Raw genomic sequence first — 19,107 nt, 5'->3', positions numbered from 1 at the left:
ATACATACATATACATATACTGCATAGGGACACACCCTTTAACTTTATGAGCAAAATTTCACTTCTCAATACTATTATAACCAAAATATTGATCAACCCAAAATGTTAAATTTGAGTTAAAATAATGGCTAAGTAATGTTTTGTGTATATAAATCTTTATTTCTCTTTTGGCTAAAAAATTACAAAAGCAAAATATCTCCTTATTTAGTACTAAGAAAGAAAAAAATGTCAATTGTAGTATGATACTCCATCTATTGTAAATTATAAGATGCCTTCCAATTTCAGAGATATTAAAATATGAAAAAAACAAATGTTAGAATCAGTGAAATGCATTATCTGTCACTGACTTACATATCTTATAAATTTTATTTATTTTCTTTTCAGTTTGTTTTAACAACTTAGACACAAAATAGCTTACCTGCTAAATATTTAATATTATCAAGCTTGTGCGACTCGAGCATGGTTTTGAGGCCAGCAACCTCAGTGTCTATCTTTCTGTCTGTCTGGGTGACGGCCCGGTCTTGCTGGGCATGCTTTTAAAACAAAGAGATTCATAGCATTAATCCTTCTGGGATATACCATGCCCTCTTCTCTCTCAGTCCTGAGAGTCCCTTCCCAATAGGGTGCAGTCAAGGGGAATGGGGGTAGGATTAGAGACTGGGCTTTAGTCTTAGTTCCACTAGCTTCATGTTATGTTGTGTTGGTCAGGGCCTTTAATATATCTAGGGCTGTTTCCTTCTGTTTGAAAAAAGGAAAAATAAATACCATTAGTCCTGCCTTCAAATAGGTTGTTTACAGAATCGAATGTGATAAGCTATGTAAAAAAGCTTTTGTACGTTGCTCCACAAATAAGTTTAATATTATGAAGCCAGTCTGTTCTCAATGGCAGTGAATATGTCCCATTCTTGTAAATCCTTCTTTTTCTTCTTTTTTTTTTTTTGAAGATTTTATTGGGGAATTGGGGAAAGGGAACATTGTGTTTTTCCAGGACCCATCAGCTCCAAGTCAAGTTGTCGTCCTTCAATCTTAGTTGTGGAGGGTGCAGCTCAGCTCCAAGTCCAGTTGCCACTTTCAATCTAGTTGCAGTGGGGGGTGGGGGGTGGGCACACAGACCACTATCCCATTCGGGAGTCGAACCAGCAACCTTGTTGTTAAGAGCACGCGCTCTCACCAGTTAAGCCATCTGACCGCCTGTTGGCAGCTCAGTAGCAGTTCAGCTTGGGCGCAGCTCACTGGCCCATGTAGGAATCGAACCGGTGATCCTGTTGCTAAGAGCCTGAGCGCTAACCAACCACACCACCCAGCCGGCCCTATAAATCCTTCTTAGTGAAAGGTACACAGAAAATGCTTTTAAAAAATGAATGGAGTCTTGAAGAATCTGAAATTAACAGTGCTTGCTTTGACACTACGTCTACTCACATTTTTAAGTTTTCTTCTTTTATGTTCAAACACCAGTGTTTTATTATTATGAGGCTCGGCCATACCAAAGGCCTATTTGTGTTCTTTCCCCAATGTAATACAGTTAAACTAGATACATAATTACCCCCAAAGAGTGGTGAGTTTGGCTGATGTTATAAAGGGGTTGTCATATTTCATTAATGTATAAAAGCACTGGAAATGCTTCACTAAAAATCCTAGGGCAAGTAAGTAGTTCCCTATGGCTAACAATTCTGGTAATGATTAAGGAAATAAGCGTCTTAAAATTAATCCAGAGGAATATTCCAGTATTCTCTCATGGAAGTCTCCTGTAGGTTTCAGAGGTCCAAGGTAATACAGGATGGAAAAGAAGTAATGCATGCCATCAGTTAAAAATATAATAAAAAGACTCCTTTATTAAAATACAATAATTCCTTATTATTCTTCAATCACTGAGCTTTAAATTTTATTAAGATAATCAAGTATTTGGTTAAGTGCAAAAAAAATCCTATGACCCTCCACTTCTGAGTTTATACTCAAAATAACCAAAAACAGGGACTCCCAACAGATACGTTTACAGAAGCATTACTCACAGTGGCCACAAGGTGGCAGCCACCCAAGTGTCCAGAGCCAGAATAATCACAGTGTCTATAGCCATACAATGGAATTATTATTTAGCCTTAAAATGGAAGGGAGTTCTGACAGATGCTAAAATATGGATGAACCTTGAGGACATTATGCTCAGTTAATTAAGCCAACAACAGGGCACATATTGTATGATTCCACTTATAGGAGGTGCCTAGAATAGTCAAATTCATGGACAGAAAGGAGAGTGGTGGTTGCCAGGAGCTCGGGGAAGAAGGAAATGGGGAGTTAGTGTTTAATGGAGAGAGTTTCAGCTCTGCAACATGAAAATAGTTCTATGGATGGATGGTGGTGATGGCTGCATAACAACGGGAATGTATTTAATGCCACTCAAGTGTACAATCAAAAACGGTTACAACGGTAATTTTTATGTGTATCTTACCACAATTAAAAAAACCTAGGACACTAAATCTCCATATATTTTCCAATAACATATCATTACAAACAACAGTAACCATGCATGGGCTGAAGCAGAGATGAATAAAATGACCAAGGAAAGTCAGTCTCATTTCTTACCAAGGCCACCATTTCTGTCTTCATTTCCAGCAGCTTCCTTTCGTTCAAAGAATACTGAAACACACATGTCACATAGGTCAGATTCTGGTTTATTCCTTTCTCTGTCTCCTCTTTTTCTAGTGCCTTAAATATTCTGGTCTTACTATTTCCAAGAACATGTAACACTAGAAATCACCTCTGGGATAAAGTGGCCTACTTGACCCTCTCCTTTAGATCTGTTTTTTGAAGCTTCTTATTTATACTCATTCATCTCTCCAATATCTGGATTCCCTTTTGTCATCCTTCATCTCTCTCTCTCTCTCTGCTATGTTTTTCTCTTTTCATCTCTTCACTGTAACGTCTCTAGGTCCCTCCCACTATTATAACAGCATTCTTTGGGACCAATTTAGATGATTCTGAGTCATATACTTATTGGCTTTGAGAGAGTTGAAAAAAGTGGGAAATAATTTCAATTTAGGAGCTATCCCATCATAACTATACATAAAATAGGTCACTACTTGAAGCTTAGACAAAAGATAGGAAAGGTGTTATATTGGGGAAAAATAGTTTCAAGGAATATTATTCTGGACATAGAGTTGTTTTGTGATTATAAAACACAATGTGACTACGTAGATACAAGAAATACACTAAACCAACACATGTTGGTTTTAATTAAAAACAAACAAACCCACTTGGGTGTAGTCAGAACCCAGTGTTACTAAAGGAACTAACTAGTTGTTCCCAAAATAAAATGCTATCTTGCCTTTGGCTGTTAATGTCTGTGCAAAGATTTAGTGCAATTTTGTTGACATGAGACCAAAATCAGACATATCTCCTTAGTAGTGGGCATCACGATTTAATTCAACAAGTGCAAATCTATAATTTAAGTGAAGAATTAAAAATTCTTCACTAAATTAATGTTGTCATAGGAAAATAATGCTTTTGAAGTGTCTAGAAACTTTCTAGTTATAAAATTTCCCCAAGTCTACTAGGGGAGTAGAAAAACAGCATTACTTAGAAATTAAAAAAAAAAAAGTAAAGAAAAAAACCCCAGAACCCCAAACTAAGGTCTAGTCAGTCATAAGATCAAAGCATGCGCATTTCCATCTTTTAAATGTCAGGGTTTTCGCTGAGGAGAGAGCTATGCATTAGATTACCACCAGAGGGCAGGGTGGAGCTGGATTTTCTGCACACCTTAAACTGGCTGGCCCTTCAGTAAATCACCACTGACTCAACAACGAGAAAAGAAAAACCTAAATCTTGACGTGGCCATGATTTTTAAAATAAGTTCTATGTGGCTCCATCTCCCTGTATTCCAAAGCAGTTTATAGGCCATACTTTCGAAACTGGCAGTAAATATCACCACAGTTAATGTAATTGACACTATTAACTTTATTAAACAAAGGAATGAGGGGGTCAAATAATTCATCTTCATCAATACATGTTAAATACATAATAATATATATACTACTGCATAAAGCTGTATAATAATACGCTACTTTCTTGCACTTCAGAGTAATCTGAGTTTAGGATTACCAAGAACAACTTCTCAGACAGGTTAGTAAATTAACATTGGCTTTAATCCATCCTCACATCTCACATTTCCCAATCTCCTAGGTATATTTCTTCCCAGCTTGATTAGCTACAGGCATCTTCCTAAATCAAGTGAATTCAAAATTTTTGCTAAGTACATCCATAAGGACAAAGGTAACCAAAAGAGTTTCTCCTCTTCTAGATACTAGTCATAGTGATCATTAACTATTTTGGTGATACTAAGTGATTTAATCTCCAGTGAAAAGTGTTTTAAGACTAGAAAGGTAGGTAACATGGGCATAATTAATTATTTAGTATAATGAGCTCAACTAACTCTTAAAATCCAGACAGTTCTAAAACACACTTAAGTACTTATTTTGGTTTCAATATCAGCTTCATTTATCATTGTGGCACATTTTGATGAAAAGCAATTGTAAAAAATGAGAAGACAATGAACAATTGTGAGTGCTGAGTTTCTGTATGTGTATTCAATTCTGCATTAGTAAAAAATGCTTTATATGCCCTATTTCTCATTATGCAAAGAATAAAAAAGGTATCTACCTAATGTTATCAAATTCAAATAAAGCCTGAACAAGAAGGTAGATGGGTTAAAAATCACTAGAGGCAACCAAACACACATCTTTATTAAAACATACGACTTACTGTACCCCCGTGTTCAGGGCAGCATTTACTACGCCAAGATATAGAAGCCATCTGAGTGTCAATTGATAGATGGATAAAGAAAATGTAATATAAATATATATGCAAATATGATATACATGTACATAATGTAACATTACTCTGCCATAAAAAAGGAAATCTTGCCATTTGTGACAACGTGGATGAACTTGAGGGCATTATGCTAAGTGAAATAAGTCAGAGACAAATACTGTATGATCTCACTTGTATGTGGAATCTAAAACAACAACAAAAAACCCCAAGCTCACAGATATTGAGAACAGACTGATGGCTGCCAAGGGCAAGGGGTGGGCAAAATGGGTGAAGTGGGTCGGAAGGTACAAACTTCCAGTTAAAAAATTAGTTAAGTCATGGGGATGTAATATACAAAATGGAGACTATAGTCAATAATACTGTATGGTATATTAGAAAATTGCTAAGAGAGTAAATCCTAAAAGTTCTCATCACAAGGAAAAAAAATTGTAATTATGTACAGTGACGGATAGATATTAACTGGACTTTTGTGGTGATCATTTCGCAATATATACCAACACTGAATCATGTTGGACACCCGAAACTAGTATATGTCAATTACATCTCAATTTAAAATAAAGAAGTGTTACTGTGAAAGCTCTGAGGGGAAAAAAATTGTATTTTTTGCATTATCTTTGAAAAAGCAAGGAGAACAGAGCTATATTTCCAGTTTTCTTAGGTCCTGCGCATGATCCCACAAGTTATGGCACAGGTAGGTATTTCCTTCACCTTAATTAGTTACAACCTACATTTTGTGATATCTTTTTGGTAACAAATATACAACACTACTTTTCGTAACTAAAAATTTCAAGTTAACATAATTTAAAGAATCATTTAGAATTTGCATTTCAAAACAATGTAATAAAATTAAGATTTCTCTATTTAAAAAAAGACGGTATGGAAATATTTTTTTAATCTTGAATTTCAGTATAAAATTTAGTATTATTTAATATTAATAATTTAATATCATTCAAGTCAGATAATCAACTTAACTTTTATAAAATCAGGATCTGTGGAGGTTTAAATCAGTATTAAATAGATCAAGATTGAGTTTTTTTTATTAAAGCCTGAGTGACACATAATTTAGTATCTCTGAAACAAAAAAAGATTCAGACTTGATTTGACCAAGATTTTAATTTTAATGTTACTTTCGAAAGCATCAAATTTAAGCCCTAATCCAAAACATAATTAAAATTTAAAAAATTGTATCTAATGATATACAGGTAAATATTTAACAGTACTTGTGAATTATATATAAACTTAGACTTGACTAAGCATTCCATCCTGCAAAGAAATTAATTCATACTCTATTTAAAAAGAAACATACCAATTCTTTTACTCTGCTCTTTTCTAGATTGAAGTCTAATTTGGTATCTGTTCGGACTTTCATCACTTCATCCTAGTAGGAGGGCAAACAACAAAGAAAGAAAGAAATCCAAAGTAAGAAATCCAAACCCTCTGAGGATGTGAAGCCTGGGGAAACTGCCTCCACTGTTTCTACCCTAAAGGGCCAGCCCGGGGAAGGGGCGGGACAGGGGCTCACAGTGAAACGGAGCCGGGAGCTCGTGACTAGTGATGTCAAGCCATGTCTGGAGTCAGCCCTGTCTTGGGACTTCCCAGTTACACATACAAATAATCCCCTTCTATGTTTCAATTAGCCCAGAGTGGGTTATTGTTGCTTTTAACCTCAAGATTCCCAAGATAATCTCCTTGTGCAATTTATGGTTAAAGCTGTTCCTTGGACAACTTTGGAAAGCAGAGATGGACTCAAAAAAGTAAAATATTACATTATTGTTTAAATAAAGCCTTCTTTCTGACACTCATCAAAATCTTTTCTTCTTTAACATCAATGTACTTTCCACTTAAAAAAAAAAATCAAACCGGCACATCAAGCCTTTTAAAATCAGATGAGATTTTCTAAAGACAGTCTCTACTAAGATAATCTAAGGGTTCCACATGCCTACTTTAGAAAATTTTTTATTTAAAAATGAATTCCTCCTAGAACACAATGTTCTTAATGAATTTGGTTTCAGACATCAGGAATTTATTCAGTGGCTGTGTTTTTAGATAAATCTTCCAATGTGTACTTCTGAGACATACTGTACAAACATTTAACATAAAATTAAGTTTTTAAGAACATATAAATTATTTGACATATTTATTTCTAAGCTTATTAATTATAAACAAGCAAGCAAACAGGGATGAAGATCTTACCATTATTTGTTGTTTTAACCGATGTAGTTCAAGTTTTACTTTCTAAAAATACATGAAAAAAAAAAACAAGTCAAAGATATGTTTAGAAGGTTAGAAGAAAAATATAGAATTTGGTAATAAACAGACAGCAGAACATGTATTTATGCTCAAGTTTTTCAAGTTCTTCCCTCATTCAATACGAAGTCGGCTACATTCAGAATACAATATAACTGAACAGTCTCAGTACCAGAAGTGATTATTTGTCATGCCAGGATGGTACAATTTTTTTTTAACATACACATTTGCCTTCAGAGGCCTTGTTTTCTTTAATACCTCCTTTAATTTTTCTTTTAACTAACTGCCCTCAAACAGCTGACTTCAAGGACACCTCTGAGAGTTTCAAACTTTACCTTTTCAAGCAAAAGAAGGAATCTTTTGCCAGAAGGTTTCTTGTAAGACTAACAGGTAATAAATAAACTTCCTTTATGGGACATTAATAGGACTGAGAACAAAAGGAAGATGCACAGAGGGCACTTATTTAAACGCTGATCCCATATGCCACACTTGAAGAAACTAAGGGTTATTTTACAGCAGCATGTATTCATAATAACCCAAAATCAGAAAAAATTCTAATATACATCACAGTAGAATAATGTGGCATAATCATATAATACTGTAGACAATGAAAAAGAAGGATCTACTGCTGCCAGACACACTGTAAGACTCCATCAATTGAAGTTCTAGAATAGGCAAAACCAGTCAATATTGATAGAAACCAAGAGAGTGGTCTCCTCTGTGGGAGGAGTAACTAGAAGGGGACAGAGGCAAGACTTCTGGGGTACTGGTGATTTCCACTGTTTGATCTGACTGGTAGTGTACACCTTGTGAAAATTCATCGAGATGTACACTTATTGTGCACTTCTGTGTATGTGTATTTTATCTCAATGTCTGAATATAAAACATTTTATAACTATGAGTGGCTGTGTAGTCTTACCTCATTTTCTGCTCTGAGGGCAGAGAACTCACTCTTCTCCAAAATAATCATGTCTTTTTTCACATTAGCAATCTGAGACATTATTTGCTGAAGAGTGATTTCCTAGGAAAACAAAAACAAAACATATAACCCAGTCTGTTCTAGGAAGTTCACCTCCCACCTGGTATCACCTTAATGAGAAACTAGAAGAATGTGGACACAAGAAAAGAGGTTCAGCAAGGTCATCCTCTATGTCAAAATAAGAAGAGGAAGCAAACAAAAACTCAAGTCCAGTATCATCATCAAGTGAATCAGTTAAAAAGGGTGGTAGTTTGAGGACAAGAAGCTTGAGAACACACTGCTGTAACTCTGGCCACATCTCCATTTACTAAAGTATGGTGGACCGGAACAGTCAGTTTTCCGGCATGATTCTACATATAAGAGTTCACTAAATAGCTTTGAATAAATATTTTTTATGCCACTGTAATCATTTGCCTCTCAACTACGGTTAAAATTACTATGCTTTTCAACAGAATAGTATCCAAAAATATATGTTACAAATAACATCCGCCCTTTAGATTTTAAATGTGCTAAACGTGCCCCGACAAAGCTAACCTGTTGCATCTTGGTGACCATGTCTTTGTAGACGATATCCATGTTGGCCTCCGTGATCTTGATCAGTGAAGATACAATGATTTCTGCTTGTTGAGTAGTAAACCCTAAGCAAACACACAAAGGCAATCACACTCAGGAGACTCCAGTTGTCAAAAAAAAAAAATCCTTTATAGAAAGGGAGAAAACGCAAACTTACACATTCGGAAGCAGGTGAAAGCCTAGTGTGGTCGGGGAATGAAGAGACTACAGTCACAGGCAATGACGTGTTCGTCACTCTGGACAAGGATAACACATCTGAGTCTGTTTCCTCGTGTAAAAGGAGGGGTTTGGCTAACTGTTCTCTCACATCCTCCCTAGCTATCAAAAATCATGTTTTCAGAGAATGTCTAATCACACAGAAGATGCCTGCACTGCAAGGTCAGCTGAAAAAAGAGCGACATTCCAAACTATAGATACAATTTATTGCTTTTGTAATTTAACAAAGATTCTAGGTAATTTTTATTTTCTTCTGTGCTGTCTGAATTTTTTTCTACAATGGATGACTTACTTTATTTAAAACTGTATATATTAGCAAGAAATAATTTACTTACGTAGAAAAGCACAGTTATTTTATATCTAGCATAAATCAGTCAAATCATTGACTATGTAAATAGCAATTTAGCTTTCAGTTAATGTAATGTTAAAAGACAGAATGTTGAAATCAGTTCTTTCATTTTTCCGCCACAATTCTCATCAGTCACTAGTGACAGGGGCCCAAACTGGAAAAAAAATATATTGATACTCAATAAATGATGCTGAGTTGAATTATATAAAGATTCAACTCAGCAGTATCATTGTTTTTAATAACTTTGATAGTAATTTATATTTCACATTGGAAATTCTAATAAAATGCTTAAAACCAAGTCCCTGGAAAGTAATTCTTTCTATTAAATATGTCAATCTATAAGGACTTCAAAGGGATCTATTGATTCTTGTAATTAATTCATGGCACATATGTTTGAATAAAGTTATAACTGATATAATCTAGATGAGATTAAGCAAAGGACTATAGTTAAAACAACAACAACAATAAAGACACGATTTAAAGGAGACAAAAAGACCTATTGCCTTTACTTCTTTCAAAATCCTTTAATTTTCAATGTGTGGGTCATGCACATCTAGAAAAATCTCCCAAAAGGTTACCCTCCAAAATGTTAACATTGTTTAGCTGTGGGGTATTGGGATTCAGAATAGTTTTTCTTGTTTCTTTTCTGTCTTCCTGATTTTTTGAAGATGAACATATCTTTTGTAGTTTTTAAAACTTTAAGAGTTCACAGTTAAATATAATGAGGTTTGGCAACTACGAAGAAAAGGAAAACAGAGACTAGAAGAGAACTTATGCCGATAATAAAGCAAATAAACTCCAAAGCCTTATAATTGATAACCACCAGTATGGGAGGTGAAAGGGATAAGAAAAAGCAGAAGTTAAACCTTAAAATCTAATGGGTTACCAGACACCAATTAAATATTTGTAGGAACGAGAGAACAAGACACAATCAGGGTCAGTGAGATAACAGATACATAGGAAGTTTTGTTAATCAGGAGACATTAACTGAAGAAAGAAAGGATAAAGGACAGAATATTCCTTGAAGGGTTCTTCCTGGCCCTTATCCTAACCCAGACAACTCTGACATCCCATCATGCTCTCAGTGCCTTCACACTCTACACCTCAGTGGGGTCCTCACATCACACTGGTCTTAAAATATGCAAATATTCATGGGTCAAGGTTTGAAATCAAGAAAAGCAGGAAGTACATATATGGAAACATCACATTTTAAACATTCACAATTTTTATTTATCAAAATAAGTAAGTAAATAAATAAATAAAATTTTAAAGGGGGGAAGGGGATCTAAACTCCACCTATCATTAGGAGGAAGGTTTGGTGGCCATTTGAGTCCACTGCAGCTACCATGCCATTGTCACTCTTCACAAAATTAATGATGCTCCCTTAGTATCATCAAACACCTAGTGTATCTTGAAATGCCCGTTATCTCTAACATCTCTTTTTATAATTGGTTCCTTTGAATACAAACATACAATCTACAAAAAAAAAGAAGAAAAAGAAAAGTAGGAAGACTTCTGCTTATCAAGATAATTTTAGATGCCCCCCTTCTCACTTCCACTTTTCTTTCTGACCAATGAAACAAGTTTTTGGTGAAAAAGGCCTACTATTTCAAGTTTGAGAAGAAAAGCTGTAAAAATTATTATACAGCATTTGACAGTTTTTCCATTGTGCATTCAAGTATATTACCTCATTTAATACTCAAAAAGATCTTCGGAATTCTTTTTTTTTTTTAATAGCTGAGCCATCCTGCTACCTGTTGGCAGCTCAGCTGGGGCCGGGACTCAAACCGCTGTTGCTCAGAACTCGCACTCTTGAGCGAGCTCTTAACCAACTGAGCCACTCGGCCGGCCCTGGAATTCTTATTATGCCCACATACCAATGAGGAAATGGACACTGAGAAGGAAAAAAGGGCTGCCGAGGCTATGCAGCTGGATGGAACCCAGCAGTTTGAACCCAGAGCTTCTGACTCCCCAACATGAGCACAGAATTCATTCCATCACCTTGATCTGTGCATGTGAAGTACATTTACAGAGGGCAGCTTTGCAGATAAGAACATGCACAACTGGATAAATAACTATACAATGAAGTAAAAAACACAGATACGTTTATTTCAAAGCCATAATCTATGATATTCAAGATTCTGATTTTGAGAACATACGTCACAGTAGAGAATTATAATTAGTGTATTTGTCTACATAAGACTAAATATGAGAATGTTACCTATATACTAAGTATACTTTCAATAAATGTCAATATATATCAGAGCAATCTTTTATATTAACTCAATAGCAGTAAAGGAAAATGTTCGTCTGAGTATTTGTTAAAAAGAATACAATAAGTTGATATTACCAATAATTGCTGCTCAGTAACATTTTAATTTCACAAAAATTGTAAAAGCACACAAGATGCACAATAATAAAACTATCATTTTTGTGCTTCAGACAGTTGGCATAGGAATCACTCCTGAGTTTTGTGGACTTGTGTCTAAATTTTTAACTATAATACCATATTTCCAGAGTGATGTTATAAGAATACACTTCACTTGAGCAAAATATGTAAGAAAAATCTCAATTGTATTGAGGAAGCAAAAATGTCCTTCAACCAAAAGTGAGGACTTAAAGAAATGAAGATTGACCAAAAGATTACTTGTAGACTTAAAAGTCAAAGAGACACATGAGAAATTAGATGAATCATAAGAGAAGTCATAACAGCGTTTTTCTATGGCACTGAGTGACCAATGTGAGATAATTACCATTTTCTTCAAGTAAACACACTAAGGCATGAGTGTCAAAGTACAGCTTCCTATTCCCAGAAGACGTGAAATCTTGGTTTTTCCGCCCCAGCTGCAGGCACCCAGCAGAGAGGCTCAGCTCTAGAACAAAAAGGATAACAGGGTTCAAAACAGGACCTAATGGTAAACAAAAGCAACTCAGCTACATAAAATAATCAGGCATATCTCAAAGCCTATCTGTTTTTCTTTTAATTAAAATTTATTGGGGTGACAATGATTAGTAAAATTACGTAGGTTTCAAGGGTACAATTCTATAATACATCGTCTATATATCACATTGTGTGTTCACCACCCAGAGTCAGTTCTCCTTTCATTACCACATATTTGATCCCGTTTACCATCTTCTACCACACCCCGCCCCGCTTACCCTCTGGTAACCACTAAACTGTTGTGTCTATGAGTTTTTGTTTCTTCATTTGTTTGTCTTATTCCTTTGTTATTTTCCGTTTTATATACCAGATATCAGTGAAGTCATGTGGTTCTCGACTTTTTCTGTCTGACCTATTTTGCACAGCATAATAATCTTAAGATCCATTCGTGTTGTCGCAAATGGCACTATTTCATCTTTTCTTATGGCAGAATAGTATTCCATTGTGTGTGTATATATATATGTGTGTGTGTATATATATATATATATATATATACACACACACATCACAACTTCTTTATCCAATCATCTATCAAAGGACACTTTGGTTGTTTCTGTCTTGGCCACCATAAATAAAGCTGAAACGAACACTGGAGCACATATATTTTTACGGATAAATGTTTTCAGATTTTTTGGGTAGATATCCAGGAGAGGGATTGTTGGGTCATATGGTAATTCTGTTTTTAATTTTTTGAGGAACCTCCACACTGCCTTCCATAACAACTGCACCAATCTGCATTCCCACCAATAGTGTATGAGGGTTCCTTTTTCTCCACAGCCCCTCCAACACTTATTATTTGTCTTGATGATAGCCATTCTAACTGGTGTGAGGTGATATCTCACTGTGGTTTTTATTTGCATTTCTCTGACGATTAGTGATGTTGAGCATCTTTTCATGTCTGTTGGCTATCTGTATTACAGCAGCTTTTTTGAGCTATAATTCACATAGTATACAACTCACCCATTTCAAGTGTATAACTTGATTGCTTTTAGTGTATTTAGAGTTGTATAAGCATGCCCACAATCAACTTTAAAATCTGTCATCAATCCCAAAGGAAACTCTATACCCTTTAGCTTTATGCTCAATACCCCTACTCTCCCATTCCCAGGCAACAACCACTGACTGATCTTTCTGTCTTTATGGATTTGCCTACTCTGGACATTTCATATGAATAGAATCATACGGTATGTGGTATCCTGTAACTTGTTTCTTTCACCTAGCATGATGTTTTCAAGGTTCATCCACCTTGTAGTATGTGTCAGTACCTCATTTCTTTTTATTGCCAAATACTATTCCATTGTATAAATACACTAATTTTTTTTAACCTATTCATCAGTTGAGGGACACTTGAGTTGTTTCCACTTCTTGGCTATTGTGAGCTATTATGAATAATGTTGCTACAAATATTTGTGTATAAAATTTTGTGGGGACATGTTTTCTCTTAGATACATACCTTGGAGTAGAATTGCTGCACCATATAATAACTTTATCTTTAACCTTATGAGGTTATGGCAGACTGCTTTTCAAAGTGACTGCATCATTTTACATTTCCAGCAGCAGTATATGAGGGTACCAATTTCTCCACATCTTCAACACCTGTTATTATCTTTATTATAACCATCTTAGTGGGTATCTCATTGTGGTTTTGATTTGCATTTCACTGATGGCTAATGATGCTGAGAATCTTTCTATGTGCTTGTTGAACATTTGAATACCTTCTCTGGATAAATATCTATTCAGATCCTTTACCTATTTTTTAAAAATTGGGTTATCTTTTTATTGCTGAATTGTAAGAGTTCTTCATATATTTTAGATACGAGTTCCTTATTATATATATAATATCAAATATTCTCTCCTGTTCTGTGGGTTGTCTTTCACTTTCTTGATACTGCCTGTTGAAGCACAAAAGTTTTTAATTTTAATGAAGCCCAATTTATTTTTCTTTTGTTCCTTGTGCTTTTGGTATCAAATCTAAGAAACCACTGGCTACTTGCAGTACACAAAAATTACACCTATGTTTTCTTATAATAATTTCAGTTTTAGCTCTTACATTTAGGTCCTTGACTCACTTAAGTTTTGTATACAAGTGTGAGATGGGGGTTCAACTTCATCCTTTTGGATGACAGGGTGTCCAGGTGTCCAAGTATCCAAGTACTATTCTCTTCCTTCAGTTGTCTTATGATTGTTGTCAGGATCAACTGATTGTAAATATAAGGGTTTATCTATGGGTTCTCCATTCTATTCCATTGATTTATATGTCTGTTCTTATGCCAGTGCCATTTTCTTGACTACTTTGTTGTAAGTTTTGACATCAGGAAATGAGTCCTCCTACTTGGTTCTTTTTCAAGATTGTTTTTTTTATTCTGAGTTTTTTGCATTTCCATATGAATTTTAGGATCAGCTTATCAATTTCTGAAATCTGGATGCCTTTTCAATTTCTTGCCTAGCTGCCCTGGCTAGAACTTCTATTGTAGTACAATGTTGAATGGAATAATGAGAGCAGACATCCTTGCTCCTGACCTTAGACAGAAAGCATTCCATCTGTTGGCATTAAGCATGATGTTAGCCATGGGTTTTTGCCTTTTATCAGGTGAGACAGTTCCCTTCTATTCCTATTTTGTCAAATGGTTTTGGGTTTTTTTGTTTGTTTGTTTTTGTAATCTTGAAGGGACATTGAATTTTGTCAAATATCGTTTCTTTGTCTTTTGAGGTGATCACGCAGTTTCTCTCCTTTATTTTGTTAATATGGTGCATTACATAAACTTATTTTCAGAAGTTAAGTAAACCTGGTGTTCCTGGGAGAAAATCTCATCTGGTCATGGTGTATACTCACTCCTTTTTATATATTGCAAGATTGGGTTTGCTAGTACAGTAATACCTTGGTTTGCGAGCATAATTCATTCCAGGAACAAACTACTCATATTGCAAGACATCGCTTGTTTACCAAGTTAAAATGTATTAGAAATGTTTGCTCATCTTGCGGAACACTCTCAAACCAAGTTACTCACAATCCAAGGTTTTACTATATTTTGTTGTGGATTTCTGTGTCCTTATTCACAACAGATATTGATCTGAAGTTTTCTTCCCTTGTGATGTCTTTGCAAAAGCCTATCTTTAGAGAGATGTGTTCTAACAATTTGTATATTACCATTTTTATGAATCTCTATGCACTTAACCACAGATTCCAACCCATTTTGTAAACTTATTTCAAAGTGCTCATTTGAAGGAGGTAGCATAGTAATGGTTTCCTGGCTTTTGTATTTCAAGAACCACAGAAATAGTTTTTTAAAAATATGGTACAATTGCAGTGCCAATTTGTAATTTTGTCAAGAAAGGACATTTAAACATAATCGCGCCTTACTATTACAATCATATTTTAAAAAAACATTTTGAAAACAAAGGAATAAAAAGAGATGGACAATATAAAATAAAAATCTTTCATTCAAATGTAATTAACATAGCTAAATGAAAATCTTGCTATATAGTTGTCCTTACTTGTCAGGTGTTGTAGACGAGATAACAGTCATCTACTAACTCAAAGTTCAAAGGTTTTCTCCGTAGGTCTCCTAAATAACCAGAAAGATACTTCAGCTAATCAACTATTCTCAATCCTTCACCCCTAAACACTCTAAAAGAAACTGCAAGTAAGCAAAAACGTGACATGGACAGGTCACAGGTCTGATTCTTCTCTGCAAGCTTAGAGCAGTGGGTTCCAACTTATTGGCTACTTGGAAAGAGTGGGGTTGCTGTCGTCAGTTAGCATCAAGGTAAGTGCAAGAGCTCCAATAATCACTCTGAACCACTCACTGTTTGCAGACTGACAAAATATAAAATGCAACACTACGTGTTGTATGTGTACATTTAATGGTTAAAAGGGGGCCCTTACATTCAAAGAACCACTAGCCTATACTATAAGGTCCTTGGCAAGGCATACAAAGCCTATCCCAATTTAGCCCACACTTACTCTTTCAGCTTGCTTTCTAACCACCTAAGTAAGCTATTCTGTTTGCTGAACTTTCACGCCTTGGTATTCCATCCTTTAGCATGGCTTGCTCCCCTTTCTCAACTGGTAAATTTCAAGCAACCCTTTTACTCCTCTTCATTTAATTTGACAATTTACTAATAAGCATCCCTTATGTTCTGGTTCTGGTTACAAAATTTGTTTCTCTCTGCCAACTCCACCCAGGTCAGGGAACAGCCTTTATTGCTCTCTTATCTGTGTTCTCAGCCCAGTACAGATGGCTCTATCATGGCACTTAGCACATTATTTCCATGTCTGTATCATCTGTTAGTCCAAGAGTCCCAAGAACAGCCAGTCTTAATCATTTTTGTTTTGTTAGCATCTAGCAGAGGGCCTGGCATATCCTGCAGGCCAGAAAAAATTAAAAACAAAAACTCAACTGTATGATTTCTAAGATCTGTATCATGAAACTGTCTAGAAAGAAAAACTGACATCAACTCCTTTCTCCTCCTCACCTACACTCTTTCCTTTTTACATTGAGTACTTTTTTTTCTTTTTGGAATGTGGCAAACCACACAGTGGCTCTGCAGTTCCACTCAGAAGTGACACCTATCACTTCTATTCACATTCCATTGGCAAAGCAAGTCACAAAGGTCTGGAAGGCAAACTCAAAACATTCAGTGAACAGCTCAGTGTTACCCCTTTTCCTAAACACCCTATACCAGCAGAACCAACGTGCTGTAATGCTCTTCGTTGCACTGCTCTGTATTAAACATTATACTCGTATTTCCTTGTTTATTGTCTGTTTTCTCCCCCTAAAATCTAAGCTCTGCAGGGGCAGGGTGTGCCTGGTTTTGTTCATTGCTATACTCGAGGCACTTAATAGGCAACAAATGACGTGTAGTCAAATGGATCAATAACAACACGAATAGTTAATATGTAAAGGTGCTGACCATGTGCCTGGCAACATGATAAATTCTGTTCATGTATAATTGTAACTCATCTGATCTTCATTACAATCCTATGGGGGATGTAAGTCTATTATGACACAAATTTTCTATGCAAGGAAACTAAGGCTCAGAGAAGTTGAGACACTTGCTCAAGGCCACACAGCCAGTTAGTGGGCACAGCCAGCCTCTTGACCTCTGAGAAGTCCTGCTGGGTCCAGCCACTTATGACCAGGGGCAAAGTCAGAATGTCCAGGCATGGCAGCGGAGAGCCCACCACATGTGCAGACAGGGCCTGGGAGCATTATCAGAAGACAGAGTAACAATGGCAAAAACAATGAGTATCACCAATTATTGGATGACAGCTACTGTGCTAAGGGAGGCACATATTATTTCATGTTCACAAAAATCACAGGAGCAAGCAATGCTCTTCACCTATGGTCTTCCCCTTTCACATAAATGAGTACCTCTTCTTTCATTCTTTATCTTCAGTACTGGGACAATTGGGAAAAGAGACCCTGAATTGCTTGCCTGACACAGAACAGACCTAGCTCTAGAAACAGTGATGGGTGAATGAATGAATGTACCTCTCAAGGTTCTCTCTATAGGCCACGCTACCTGTCTTAGAACTGTGTTGGACTGTGCCATGGGTTAGGGGGCTTGAAAGCATTTGAGTCTAGAATTGGCTGGTGAAGAATGATTGGCTTGTGAAGGATGATGGCAATACTCTAGTCCCAAATTCCTTGTTTTTAATAACAAAATTTGTGTGATTTAAAACAAAACATCCTACACACACACACACACACACACACACACACACACACACACACGAAAACAAAGTATCACGACTACTTTCTGAGCAGGAGCTACTTCCAATTTAGATAATGCAGTTTTTTTTTTCTTTTCCAAAAACGATTGGAATTTATTTCACTTGCAAGCTTATTTCAAAGAAATATTGCTATCTGAAAAGTGGAGAAAAGGGCTGGCCACTTCCCACTTGGCCCTTCAACCTCTGCTGATGGAAGGTGAATGCCAGCTTGTCAAAGGGCAAGGCCTGAGAATGCAGCAATAATCTGACATTCAGAACACCTCTGACTCATTTTTCCTCCTTTATTGTGACAACAAAATGAGACCCAAGAACTATGAATTCCCACTAATAACCAGGAAGCAAGTAAACTGAACTATGTTAAAGTGTAATATGTAATTCTCCTTGGGGGACTTTCAGCATACATAGCAAAAGGATTAAAAAAAACAAACCTCGTACTTATAAAAGAAGCCCAAAGTTAGCCTTGAACAGAGGAAGGAACCAAATACAAATTTCCTATTCATAACATCCTTAAGTCTAAGTAGCCCCATTTTGAACCCTGGGCACCAAACAAACCAGTAGGCTGAAGAAAAAAAAGAACAAAACTCTCATTTGCTGATGGTTAATAGGCTTACATACTTCCATAACTAGCTTGGCTGTATTTCCCATATTTATGAATCCACCCATACTCTGTAAAGAATGACAGCATTTGAGACTGATACAACATTAGAAAACTGATGAGAAACAACACTCTTCCTTTTGCCCTATAATCTTGAATTATGAGAGGAAAATAAATCACAAGTTTCCATCTTGTCAAAAAAAAAAGCACCACAAGGCAAAGTACAGCAATAAAGTTCAAAGCCATCTGCAGGACACTGACAAAGCTCACTCACTACTCATTTTCTATCCTCTATGTACAGCTTCCTTCACTTTGTTACTCTACCAATCAGTTTCTCCCCCAGCCAGAGGCATTCTTAAATTTTAGATGCAGCCAGCATTTACTGGGCATTTCAGTTGAGAAACAAACAAAAAAAGCTACCAGAGTGGTTGCTGATGGCTACTGATGGAAAAGTATAGAATACCCAAAATGATATTTCTGCCAAGTTTGCTAATTAATAACAATTACCCAAAATGACATTTTCTAATTTTTTTAATTTTTTTTTTTTAATTCGGGAATTGGGGGAAGGGGCACAGATAAGTTGCTGTCCTTTTGTTCTTCAGTCTAGTTGTGGAGGACGTTGCTTCACTGGCCCAAGTTGGCACCATCA

At 35.9% G+C, this 19,107-nt stretch overlaps 1 protein-coding gene across 1 annotated transcript in view; it reads right to left on the bottom strand.

Annotated features, from left to right (window-relative positions):
* The window catches only part of MCUR1 (mitochondrial calcium uniporter regulator 1), a 35,925-nt gene that overhangs the window by 3,799 nt on the left and 13,019 nt on the right, over window positions 1–19,107 (bottom strand). Inside the window, exons 2-8 of the mRNA XM_019662188.1 lie at window positions 11,939–12,058; window positions 8,582–8,685; window positions 7,988–8,089; window positions 7,015–7,056; window positions 6,128–6,199; window positions 2,578–2,631; window positions 419–533 (exon numbers count right to left, since the gene is read on the bottom strand). Coding sequence (XP_019517733.1) covers window positions 419–533; window positions 2,578–2,631; window positions 6,128–6,199; window positions 7,015–7,056; window positions 7,988–8,089; window positions 8,582–8,685; window positions 11,939–12,058 — 609 coding nt within the window. The remainder of the gene's footprint in view (window positions 1–418; window positions 534–2,577; window positions 2,632–6,127; window positions 6,200–7,014; window positions 7,057–7,987; window positions 8,090–8,581; window positions 8,686–11,938; window positions 12,059–19,107) is intronic.

The sequence above is a fragment of the Hipposideros armiger genome, unplaced genomic scaffold (genome assembly GCF_001890085.2).
Source record: "Hipposideros armiger isolate ML-2016 unplaced genomic scaffold, ASM189008v1 scaffold_369, whole genome shotgun sequence".
NCBI lineage: Eukaryota > Metazoa > Chordata > Mammalia > Chiroptera > Hipposideridae > Hipposideros > Hipposideros armiger.
Note: the sequence above shows the minus strand (reverse complement) of the source record. Positions and strands in the feature narration are given on the sequence as shown.